General features: G+C 40.9%; 1 protein-coding gene across 6 annotated transcripts in view; it reads left to right on the forward strand.

Moving 5' to 3' along the window:
* IFT80 (intraflagellar transport 80) overlaps nucleotides 1-12,630 on the forward strand; it is a 41,387-nt gene that overhangs the window by 1,138 nt on the left and 27,619 nt on the right. For 3 of the 6 annotated variants that reach the window (XM_085513360.1, XM_085513364.1, XM_085513365.1), the window contains exons 1-5: nucleotides 88-211; nucleotides 1,288-1,365; nucleotides 1,677-1,902; nucleotides 8,044-8,154; nucleotides 10,655-10,723. In XM_085513360.1, the coding sequence (XP_085369486.1) occupies nucleotides 1,333-1,365; nucleotides 1,677-1,902; nucleotides 8,044-8,154; nucleotides 10,655-10,723 (439 nt within the window). In that variant the 5' untranslated portion in view covers nucleotides 88-211; nucleotides 1,288-1,332. Of the gene's footprint in view, nucleotides 1-87; nucleotides 212-270; nucleotides 417-1,287; nucleotides 1,366-1,676; nucleotides 1,903-8,043; nucleotides 8,155-10,654; nucleotides 10,724-12,630 lie in introns of those variants that run through there. The other 3 variants (XM_085513363.1, XM_085513362.1, XM_085513361.1) reach the window with 3 other exon arrangements.

The raw sequence follows: 12,630 nt of genomic DNA on the forward strand, positions 1-12,630 counted from the left end.
GAAAAAGGGGCTCGCTTTGAAATGAGCGCTCGTTAACGGGCGGTGACGCGATGTCACACGGCGCTGCCTGCGGGGGGGGGGGGGGGCGCTTCTCGCGGGACGTGGCCATAGAGACGGCAAAGGAGACACGGCCCCGCACGGAGCTGTGTGAGCTGTGTGAGCTATAAGGGCTGTACGAGCTGTGTGAGCTGTGTGAGCCGCCCCGCCGCAGGTAAAGGCAGAGCTGGGCAGGGGGCGGCCGCGGGCGGAGGGCCCGGAGGTGGGAGGGGCGGCGCTGGGCGGGCGGATGCCGAGGGCGGCGGGCACGGCCGGACGGAGCGCGGCGGGGGACGGTCCGTGGGCTGAGAGCCACGGCGCGGCTGCGGGGTGAGGGGTGAGGGGGGCTGTGCTGTGCTGGGTGCAGGAGAACGAGGCAGGTGGGAGCCGTGCACACAGATGGGTCTGGGACGGGGCTGGAAGGCCCCTCTGATGTGTCTGGGTGGGGAGGATCGCAGCACAGGTTCAGGGAATAAGAAAGGACATTCCAACATGAGAAAAGGATTGAAACATAAATAGAACTGTTGCACATTTTAATGGATGTAACGTAGGGCTAAAATTAACTTTTATCCCTTAAGCATCCTTTTTGCGTGTCTTAAATTCCTCGTAGTAACTGTTTGACCCATCGTTGTTGTTATAGTGGAAAACATTCCAGAGGTTCCGAGGCTCACATCGTGCATCACTCAGTGCATCACTGCTCTCAGTGCCCCGTGGGCTCCCACCCTTTTCCTCCTCCCTCCTTTCCACCGTGAGGGCTGGGGGTGCTCACCCAGCTCCTTGGATGAGGCCGGGGCTGTGGAACCTCCCCAGTTTCCCCACGGAATTACTGTGTTGCAGTGAAGCATCGTTGACGTTACAAGTAGCAGTGGGTGGCAGTAAGATGTTGTATCATTTGGTCCTGGCAGGGTTTTCTCCCAACAGGGCTTTTCGTTCTGTTTTCTCACAGCTCAGCCTCTAAGCATGAAGGTTCTTGTCGAGTTTGGGATTCCAGGTTTTCCCTCAGTACCATCACAGCTGTGTCTGCACGAGGGAACTTCAGTGTTTCCTTTTACATCATTCCAGCAAAGCTCACCTGGCACCACTTGCTCCTGCCCGGTGTGCAATGGTGCTGCTGGATTCTGCACAGACCCTTAAATCCTCATTTCAGTGCTTATTTTGGCACAGTACTAATGGAATATCACTTATCTGAAAGCATTTTGTTTTAGTGTTGGTATCTTCCTTTTGAGTTTTGGCTGCTCTGTTTCATTACAGGTATACCTGCATGCCTCGTTTAAATGTTCCATCTGAACAACCAAAATGAGACTGAAGACTTCGCTTTTAAAGGAACCAAAACATATCCTTTATCTTAGAATAGACCACTGAAATCCGCGCTGTGTTCTCATGTAGCTTATCTCCTCGAGAGGATTTTATTTATCGTAAATCCTGTAGTAAAGTATTTGTCACGTGGTGTGGTTTGTCTCCTTTATTGCTCGTGGAATTTCTACCAGCTTTCCTTGAAACAAACAAACAGGGAAAGAATGTAGAGTTGTATTTCCTATATATAAAGTATTCTGTGCAATGGTATTGCAGTTATGTTCAAGAATTGACCGTTTCATAAGTGTTTTTAACTATTAAAGCTTTCAGACTTCCTTAATCTAATTAAACATAAGGAATTAGTTAGCTGCGTGGGATGGACCACGGCTGACGAGCTGTATTCCTGCGGTGACGATCACCAGATTCTGAAATGGAACCTCCTGACGAGCGAGACAACTCAAGTGATGAAACTCCCAGATGATGCTTATCCCATAGACCTGCACTGGCTCCCCAGGAGCGTTGGTGGGAAGAAGCAGCACCAAACTGAGAGCTTCGTTCTCACCAGTTCTGACGGTATGGCAGCTGAAAATATAACTTTACACCACTTAATGCATATCTCATTTGAATGTATAAGAAATTATTTGCATTTAGTCTGAAATGAAGCAATTTTGAATGCTGATCCACCAGTTGCACTGATGTGGAAATGCTTCAAAATCAATATGTTACGTTACTGTAGTTTTCTCTGATACAATATTACTAGCTGTATTTCTTTCAGCAGATGTGTAATTTTGTATGTAAGGAAAAATTCTGTCCTCCTTGGTAGATCATTTCACACTTGGCTCTTTCATAAATCAGTAGCTTCCAATATGTCTGCACTGCTGCTTGTAGATATCAGATTGCTTTTAACTGTCAAAGCTGAAAGTGACCAAAGTATTGAAATGGCTTCACCGTGGTATTTCATATCAATGTTGGCCTTTCTGGGGCGTATCTTGTATGTGTCTTCTGCACTGCACTGAGTATCTCTCTGAGCACTGAGTTCTGGCTGTCAGCAGAGATGTGAGGCTGATCTGCACGTCTCACAGACTGCCTGATGTATGGATTACTTCTTCCCAAACCTACCAGTTTTAAAACTAAGTTCACAAGGGACTTGATCCTTTAGGAAACTTGCTTTTCGGTTTACTTGCTTTATTTTACGTTGACCACATTGTAAATATCATTCTGGAATAAAAGCACAGCTAAGAAAAGTAGTCCTTGATACACAGGCTGTGAGTGCCAGACTGGGGTGTGAGAAGTAATAGATACCTGTGTGTTGTTCAGGTTGGTTTCCTCAGTGTGTAATTGAGATTAGGGTGGCTTTGAATGAGATATAAAATAGTGTGAATTCTGTTGCTGATCATGAATGGCTGAATGACATTGAGGGCTGAGATGAATATTTGTTTTCATACATGGGGTTCGTGTTGTAGGTGGCCTTGGCTGGCTGTGGTTACAAGGGGAAGAAATGAGCAGGAGGTAACCAGCAGTGGAGTTGAGATGTGATCAGTGCCTGTCCAGGAGGTCAGGTTTTTTAGGGGTAATATGTGCACATCGTTGCTGCTATTGGCAAAATAGTTTAACTGAGTTGTTCTCAAACTTTCCACTGTGTTTTCAATGAAGTAAAAGGAATGTATAACATATTAATATGCATGTAAGGACCATCCAGCTTCTGCAATTATGTGCACAAAGCAGATCTCATCAATATACTCAACTGAGTTTATATTCTTTTGTCAGCACTCAAAGGTCCTGGTGGTGAAACTGTGTTTCTACACAAATGGTAGTAGTGGGATTTGCTCAGCAATGAACTCAAAGCAATATGCTGCCCTAAATCTGCCAGCTCCTTCAGGCAGAACAGCTCTTAGCCAGTTGTAGAGTTTCCATCAGGATATGGCCATCTGCCCATGACCTTATTGATGGTTTTAATGGGACTGAGGGATGATTTCCAGTTAACTTCTGCCCAAGTTTAGCCACAACCTTGACTTTCTGGATCTAGCATGCTCACACTGGTGAGTGCAGCTTACGTGGCCAGCTTCCCATTGAGCCTGATTGGAAGAGGTTTGTTACAGGGCAGTAGCAGTCTGGTGCTGATGTGTCCAGTGTGGCTTTCTGTGTGGGTAGACAGAGCCATGTATCTGAAGAAGGCAGGAAAGTTCATTCCATGCATGAAACTTTGGTGATTTCTCTGGCTGCCCATAATGGTTACACTTACGAGATTAGGAGAGATAAGAGTTCAGTTCACTGAGTGAAGGCCAAGGTGATTTTGGTGATATATATTTTTTTTTGTTGTTGTTGTTGTTTGCTTGTTTGTTTTAAGATTTTTCTGTACTTCTATGGAATAAATACACTAAAATTACAGAGCAATAGCAGGACGTTGTTTGGGCTGAGTCTGAAGATCAGCTCAGTGTGGCATCCTGCATCCCCTGTGTATGGGAAGGGAAAATGGGGAAAGCAGTTTGGCCAAGCAGAAATGCAATTTTTGCAGTACTTGGTGCTGAATTTTGTGGTTCCTATTATGCAGCTGGGCCTGATGAGGTATTCATAGAACTGTGGGCTGCTTTGGATTGGAAGGGATCTCCCTGGAGGCGCTCAGGTCCCAGCTCGATGTGGCTCTGGGCAGCCTGTGGTCTGGTGGTTGTTAAATAACAGTTGATGAGATGTATTTGTGAGCAATCATAGTCTTATTTGTTAGCTCTTCCTCAGTGAAACTGAAATAGACAACAGTGAAAGAACGAACAGGGACAGAGCTTCATGCAGAAGACTTTGGAGTTTTTCTCCTCATGTAATCTGGCACTTTCAAAAGATACAGATGTATTTATATATAGATAGAGAGAACTTGCAAAGATTTTTTTTTGCATGTGTGCGGGAAAATAGTTCATACACTTAAAATGCAATAATTTTATTTCTGAATGGCTGTATTTTTAAAATAGTAAAGTTGAAAATGCTGTTGAGCTACTAATTACATCGCATACGTGTCAAGCCTGCAGTTTCCCTGCAGCAGCTCATTCATCTCCTTGATAAGGACTCCTGGAAATCTGCTGAATCTGATGGAAACTGAGCCTCGTGTCTTTACAAAGTTGCATCAATTCCTGGTTGAACTCCAGATATTTGTGAAATTAGAGCAAATGTAAATTTAATCCTCTTGGGCTTTCTTCCGGGTTGCGTCTCTTGTGGAATATTGTCTTTTGGTTCCTACTTGCACTGGGCACGTTACTGCTTTCTTCAAAACGTAAAGGAAATACTCAGCTTTAAACCTTGTATGTAGCACAAATCATAAGGAAATGGACCTATTTTTTCAGCTTGTATATTATTGATCATTTTCTATTAGGTCAGCATTTAAGAGTCTATGAAATGTAATGAACAAAACATACGTGTTTTATAGTCTGTATTTGAATAGGCTGCTAATCTCCCACTTGACATTCCTCCAGAACTGGAGAGTCACTTTAAACTTGAGGACAGCTTCTGGCTTCTGTACTTAATGGAGATAAGGGAGCAGTATTTTGCAAAAGTGATACTTAAAAAAAGGTTAAGTTGAATCATTTCTATCAACTCACTTCTATCTGTTCCAAACATTTTAGCTAATTTTTTCCCTTTCTTAATTGCTTATAACAAGACAATAGTTTTGAAAGCCACTACTACCTGAATGTTAAATTGAAGACAGAAGAAGGCAGAGAAATCCATTGAAACTTGGCCTTGGAACAACTTCTGCCTAAGAATGCAATGAAAAGCCCAATGTCTAATGGGTCACATTCATTTGGTTCTCATAAGTTGTAAGTTCACGTGTTGGAAAAGTAGAGAAGTTACAGAAATGAAGATGATAGCCACGATAACTTGATTTGTTGTGATTTTGCGTTATGGTACACTTTTAAAACACATGATTGTTTTTCCAGATGCTTCTATCTTAGTGCCTAAGATGGGCCTGTTTTTATTTCAAAGTATATTCTTTCCTGCTAGGCTACAGTTTGCTGTGCTTTGTTATTGGGAAGATGCCTTGTGACAGAAGTGAAAGCTGGTAGAGCAGGAAGGGATGCAGGAGGCTGGTCAGTGAGTTGGATGCTTCCCAGCGGAAGAGGATTCTGCTCTGTGACGTGGCCTGTTGTTCTCCTGATGTGACTTACACCAAGATATCACATTGCTTTGTTTGTGTGTTTGAGTTTCCTGGGACGTATCAGGTTGGAGGGGGTTTTAACAGGGACCTCAGGTTTACTCTGGGTCAATGAGAGCTGGTCCAATATAGAAAGCACTACAGAATTCTCTGTATCCTTTGCAAGGTGACTCTGAAGGCTTTAAGTTGGATACTGAACGTTAATGGTCTCCTTTCAGTTCTCTGTGTATGCGAGCTTGCTGTTGCAAGGCTGATTATTATTTTTTCCTTCTACTAGTAATATCAGTGCAATATGTTCATGATGGCCATAAGGAGCTCAGCCATGTAGTGATCAATAGTGTTGGTGATGTTGTGAGAATGTAATTCAATGATTAGAAGAACATGTTCTGCAATGGAAAAAGGTCCTGGCTATGGACAGAACAAGTATGCTGCATCAAATGAGAGAGGTGGTCAGAACAAAAAGTGCTCTTTTATAAACTAGAAGGCTGTTTCTTGGGGAAGATGGCATTAGCCATGGAATGCCTGCGAATCCAGCTACTGCTTATGTACAAGAAATGAGAATCTCACACCTGTGAGATACTCTGTAACGTAACTGAAACTAGAACGTTGCAATGAAAATGGAAGGACCAGTATTGATAATCTTAGCTTCTTAAGAATTAGGTGGATGAGGAAGAAACTGTTTTATTAATAATATTAGTTTTGTGAAGGAAAAGGGGGTGGGATTAACCAGCTGTCCAGAGGGCTCGCTTAGATACCAATATGTGTGGGGAGGAAAAGCAAAAATGTTTAGTGATGTTTTAAATCATTACTTCAAAGAAACTGCTTGCTACAAACCATTCTTCTTCGGTGTTAACTCTTCTGCTTGGAAGTCGTACGATGGCTGAGGGTTGTGCCTGTTGGTTCATACACTTAAAATTAAGACAAAGTGTAATTGTATTCATTTGAGTAATACTGCAGAGAGCAGTGGTGTGTGTTTGATGTTGATTTCCTGCCGGATCAAGCAGAATGCTTTTTGTTTGTTTGTAGTTGGGTTTGTTTTCAGCTTTTGTTTCTGTTTTGTTTTTGAAACCAAAGTGCAGAATAAAACATGGGAAGCCAGAACGCAATGGAAGTGGATTCAGGCTCCTGGAAGCGCCCCCATCCTGGCTGCTGTGATTTTCATGTACATTTAGTGCAGTGCTATCTTAGGTTTTACCTCCTGCTAACCTTGATAACATATTTCTTTACTGAAAGAGCCAGGTGTTTAGCTCCTGCAGATGGGCTGTGTCATCAAACTACTCCAGGGAGCAGAAGGTACCTCCCAGCCTTCTCCAGCTCACAGTGCCTTCCAACGCCCAACAAGCTGAACCCAGCTGTGTGCTGGAAGCTTTCACGTTAGCTGGTGACTGCTGGAAGGTTCCTGTTGATATCACAGTTGCAACTGAGTATCTAGTTCTGCATAGGAGAAACTGGGTTTTAACTGGTGAAGCTACCTTCTTTTCACCCACTTGGGATAAGCTTATTGTAAAGGCTCTGACCAAAGAAAGTACTTTCAGATATGGACTCCAGACACTTGAATATCTTTGGTAACTGAAAATATAGTCCCCATTCTCTGTGTGTTTTTTCAATATGCGCTGGGATCCTGCTATTTAACCAGAACAGGTATGGCCTGTCGTATAATTCATATTCCCAGGCAGGAGGGTCATATGCATATGTTATTAGTGGAAAAATGATCTTGTCTTAAGTGATGGAGCATTTGCAGACACTTGGTGTGAGGTATCCGTGCATTGTTCATCGCAAGGAGTTCTCGTGCTGGGAATAGCTCCTCGTGGTTCACTGGCTGGTAGATTAGGTAAATTAAATTGAAAAAGGTTTTGGTTTTAAAGTGGTTAATTTGAATGTGAGCTATTCTAAGCCACACTTTTGTTCTGCCACATGTTTCCAAGCCCTCCTTTGTCTGCTCTTTGGTCCAGTTTAAATTTGATCTTCCTGGATTTAAGCAACATCCCTCATTTGGAAAGAAAGACTTCCTCATGCTTCTGTTGAAATCATTAATAGCTTTGTTTTTGGCTTCTGTGAATTTCCATAACAGCTCCATAATGCAGGCAGTAAGACTTCCTCAGAGAAACGCGCTCGCTGCTGGTCGGATTGTACTCACTTTTCCATTATCCTTTTGGTGCTGAGTGATTTTTCAGATCTTAAAAAAAGAAAACACAAGGGCTCTCCTGGGCTGCAGAGCGCGTACCTCTGTTTGTTAGCTCTCAGACAATGAAATAGCAGCAGGCAGCTGCGTCCCCAGAGAGACACACAAACCTTAGAGGGGCATGAGCAAAATGAATCGTCAAAACAAAGGCCGTGCATACCACAAGGGAAGAGCACAACCGATTTACACAAACATCTTAGCTGCTTTACAAGTGTTTCTTTTGCAAGAGAGCATTTGTTTGGTCTAGTCATAGTTGTGAAGAATGGCATTGCGTGTTCTGATCTTGGGTTTGTTGGTTCATTCCTCTTGTTTTGTGTATGCGTTTACGGCAGAAGACAAAAATAACTATAGGTCCACAAAATTAGATACTCTATTTCTGTATTGATATTTTGTTTAGGGAAATTCCACTTCATTTCAAAAGTGGGAAGAGTGGAGAAAAGCGTGGAAGCCCACAGCGGAGCCGTGCTCGCAGGGAGGTGGAACTCTGAGGGAACAGCGTTGGCTACAGGTAAGGAAATGGAGGAGGTTGAAAACAAGAATAGCAAAAGGGCTCCCTCAAAATGGAGCCTTTGGGGTTCTTAGCATGCAAATATGGCACGGAGTAAAGAAATGGAAGGGTACAAAAATGTAATATTAGGTTAATGGAATGTAAATGTTTTCAATAAAATGTGTTGATCTTAAGGACCTTACTGTATGTGATAAACACTGCACAGTGTTTTACTAATAAAACTTAATCCCTGACATACATTTAAAAGACTTGGTCCCAAATTTCCTAGCATATATTCTTGTCATATAGAACTTGAATTAATAAAACTGAGTCTATTAAAGTGTTCATATATGGGTCTGGCGTTAAATTCCTTCGCAAGAAAGGGAGTGAATTGGAAATTCAAAATTAACAACAAATGAAGTTAGCTACAGTAAGGGATTTTTAAAGTCTTCCTCATCAAGGTATTATCACCTTGTTTAATAGAAATTAATTTGGTGCTATTTGATTAATGATGTTTTAGAATTATGAGCACTACTTTAATATGTAAAAGAGTAAAAACATTTTTATGTGTTCCTGTTAATTATACATTGTCCTACGTACCTGACAGCAAATGCTTTTAACATCAAAATGCTTGGCGGCTTCTACAGACGTTCTGCTTTTTCATACATGAAGGAGAATGTTTGAGATTATTTTTTTTCTTATCTGTTATGACAGAATGTTTGTATGTTGGTACCTTTATAACTTGCACGTGGCATTGGAGCCAGTGAAGGTTACTGAGACCTCATGAGCATATTGAACTTTTCCATGCTGTTCTTCCTTGATTATTGGGAGCAGTGCAGTCTGGCTGGTGCCTCCTCCTTCTCTCTTCTAGGGCAATCTTCAGCATCCACATCTCTGAGTCTTTTTGTCCTAACTCGTTTTGTCCTAACTCTTTTGGTAATTAGTTGCTTTTGGCATTTTTGTCAGAAAAACAACAACAAATCTATCTTGATGTTGAGAAGCTAATTGCATGTACTGTGATGTACTTCTTGATTTCTGTTGGTGGCAGAGTTTTGTGCAGCCCCCTGTTGATGTCGCACAGCTGATTGTTTTGGACAAATTCCAGCTCAGTCCAGAAGCACTGAAAATAATTTTGGATCTGCTTGTTTCCAGACTCAGCCTGACTCTCAAATGCTGCTTTAAGGAGCTTTGTCTGGCATGTTCCTCTTCAGTCCCAGAGGGACCGAAATATTCTTATTTTAAGAGACAGATTTGCCTCAGGGACTTCTCCAAAGAAAAAGTTGGAATTACCTTTTTGATCTTGAATATATATATTTTTTGAAAGCCTGTGTGATATGCTCTGAGAGCAACCACTCACGTACAGCAGCCGTGCCTTGGGAAATAGTGGCTCATTGGTGGTTCTGTATCAGTTAAAATACTCTTAATGGACCAATTTTAATTGTATCAACTGGTCACAAGAAAGATTTGTAACAATTTTATGCTTTCTAAACAATTTAAATGCTCAGTCTGCTGTGTGTCAAAACTAGAAATCTAGTAAAAAAACAAAGTGAAAGGAAGGATGGCCCCAAAGGTCCAGATGCATCTTTTTCCCGATTAATTGAATCTGGGATGTTTAAATAGAGGCACAGAAGTTTGCATTTCGAGTATGAAAACACATTAAACCATCTCTGGATTTTATGTATACATGACTAAATCTGCTGTACAGCATAGACTTATAAGCAAGTGAACATTTTTTTCCTTGGTATCATGCAGTTAATTCATAAAAACCAAACCTTCCAAATTGGGCTTTCAGTTATCTTCAGATTCACCGTTTGTCGATAGTGGAGCCTCCAGTTTAACACATGGAATCTTTTCCTTCTGTCTTTGGGCTACCAAGAGACTCATTTAATCACCCTTTGGGACTTTAAACTGTAAATAGATGTAGGCTACAGAATACAGAACTTGGGTTATTTAAATAGAGGTGGACTTTATCTTGCCAGGAGCAGCTTCAGATCAGGAGACCAAAGCCTGCATGCACATCTGATCCATGGGCTACACATGGCCCAGCACAGCTCCCATTTTCAGTTGAGATAAATACATTGCTTGCAGATTTTCAGATGGAGTGTATAGCAGTGCAGATGGATATTCAACTCAAATTTTATCACGTCTCTTTACAAGACCTCTGTTTAACAGAGAGAAATATCCTCTGCTTCACAGTTGTGCCTTGTTCATGTCATTGCTCTTGGAGTAACCTGTGCATGTGTGTCCCAAGACAATTCCTCTTCACTCAGTGTGGCCCAGGCAAGCCAATAGGTTGGACACCCATGCCATAGGGATTTTCAGGAGAGGAAGACATCTGTTGATAAGAGTGGTAAAAAGCTTAAATATTGCTTCTTTAAAGTACTATCTATTGCCATGTTAGGAAGACAACATAGATTATATTTACCTGTGTAACAACACAATCTTGCTGTAACTAACACAATAACTGCAACTGTCATCATTGTTAGACTTCTAAGTCCTGATTTCTGTGATAACTTTACAGTTGGTGAAGATGGCCAAGTGAAAATCTGGTCTAAAAGTGGAATGCTGAGATCCACTTTAGCTCAGCAAGGTAAGTTGATTTTCTTAAAGTTCGGTTAGAACTTTGGATTATGTAAGATAAATATAAATAACAGACTGTAAGCCTGCCAGGGATGGTTTGATTAGGGACTGTTAGGCTTAAATATACTTCACTGAAGTTAAAGACTGAAATGCAGTGTGTAGGTCTTTGACTTTATGTTGGGAATATTGACTTATATGAAACTTACTGACTATAAGCTTAGTTGTCCTAACTTTTCTTGTCAAACTGTTCAAAACCACACTTACCAGGCTTCTTTGTGAAGAATGGTGTTTGACTGATAGGCAGTTTGTTATTAGATAATCAAATCAGCAGAAGAATAGAGTTAAATGTATTGCAGTGCTCCTGTTGTGTTCCCATGGACTGTTTGTCATTGAGGTATGTCATATACTATAGAAATGACATTATATTCCACATGTCATGTAGGTTGGAAACAGTATCTCACTTATCTAATAGTGAATGTTGTCATTATTGATCTAATTGTTCAACAACAGCAGACGTTATGTTAAAATACTATGAGGCTCTATTTATCACATTTCCTTTTGCTCGCTTATAAAGGTGTTCTTAGTTAATATTTACAAAGCAGGAGGTTTTCTGTATCAAAGAAGAGCATACATCACCTGTTTTGTCTTTTTCTGAATGTTATACCCCTGATGAATTTTTTGTCAGGTGATCTTTTTTCAAGATAAAGCACAATCTTCTTACATAAAGGTTTCTCTTTTGTTTTGGTTTGGGCTGGATCAGTTGTAAGGAAATTGGCAAAAATATGTATTTCATTTTTATTACAGAATTATGATTAGCTGTTGTGATATGAGATACTTTCTGATATAGGTTCCAGTTCTCTTGTTTTAGGTTTTGTAACATTTGCTGTTCAGCTGAAGTGGTTTATGCTCTGTCCCTCCCTCCACATTAATTCTTTTTGGGTGACAAATGTAAAGGACAAGCTGTGTCACTTGCTTTCTTAATAAGATGATAGTTTTCAAGGAATAAAAGAAAAAGCTGCAAAATGTACAGTAATAATGCAACATTTTTAGACACCAGTTTCAGCTCTATGCTGAGGATTCTGGAGAGGGACAAAATCTAGTTTCTAATGTTAAGCCACAGTTTTCATTTGAGACTATAAGATAACAAAGAGATTGCTTAGAGCGTTGCAAGAGTGCTTGACAGATGCAAAGTGTCTACATGTTAGTTCCTCAGCCCAATTGAATGCGGTAACTCATGTAATACATGCAAACAGTTCAACTGAACTGAAACGATTTCTGTGCTGAAATTCTTTGCTGAACTGGGGCCCTGGAGGCCTTAACCTTGATCTTGGCTCTGCAACCACAGTTTTATGCACACTGAAGCATTTAAATTGTTTTTGTATCAATCAATTTAGAATCACCTGATTGTAAAGTATGATGGTGTGTGCTGGAAATGTGTGTTCATGCAAACAGTGTTTGGTATTTGTTAAAGAAATGGCATTTTAAAGTTACAATTTTGAACATTTCTGTATTATTTCAGTGAAGATACTGAGCTAGATTTTGTTTTTCAGCCTTCATACATTGAGATCATGTGACCTTTTGACATTTTTTAAGAAACCACATGCACCTGGGGTTGGGTTAAATGTCAGACCCTTATCTCTTTCTAAAACAAATTATCTAAATTCTTTCAACCTGTTGAAGGCATTTTAACCACAGGAGTGAATGTAAGGTCTATTTCAATTCTGTTGAGGAGGTTCATATTCAGATGTGATGTGTTTTCATGTTTACCATGTACAAAGACAAGGTAACCAAACTAAGTTTTGAGGGGGAAAAACAACTTGAAGCACACGCTTCTTTATTTCTCACTTGATATGCGTCAAGTTTTTTTTGTTTTTCATGAAGCTTGTAAAGTAAGAGACGTTCCAGTTGGCAGTGAAT

Source organism: Coturnix japonica, chromosome 12 (genome assembly GCF_054131305.1).
Source record: "Coturnix japonica strain WE chromosome 12, WE-NBRP24, whole genome shotgun sequence".
Taxonomy (NCBI): Eukaryota; Metazoa; Chordata; class Aves; order Galliformes; family Phasianidae; genus Coturnix; species Coturnix japonica.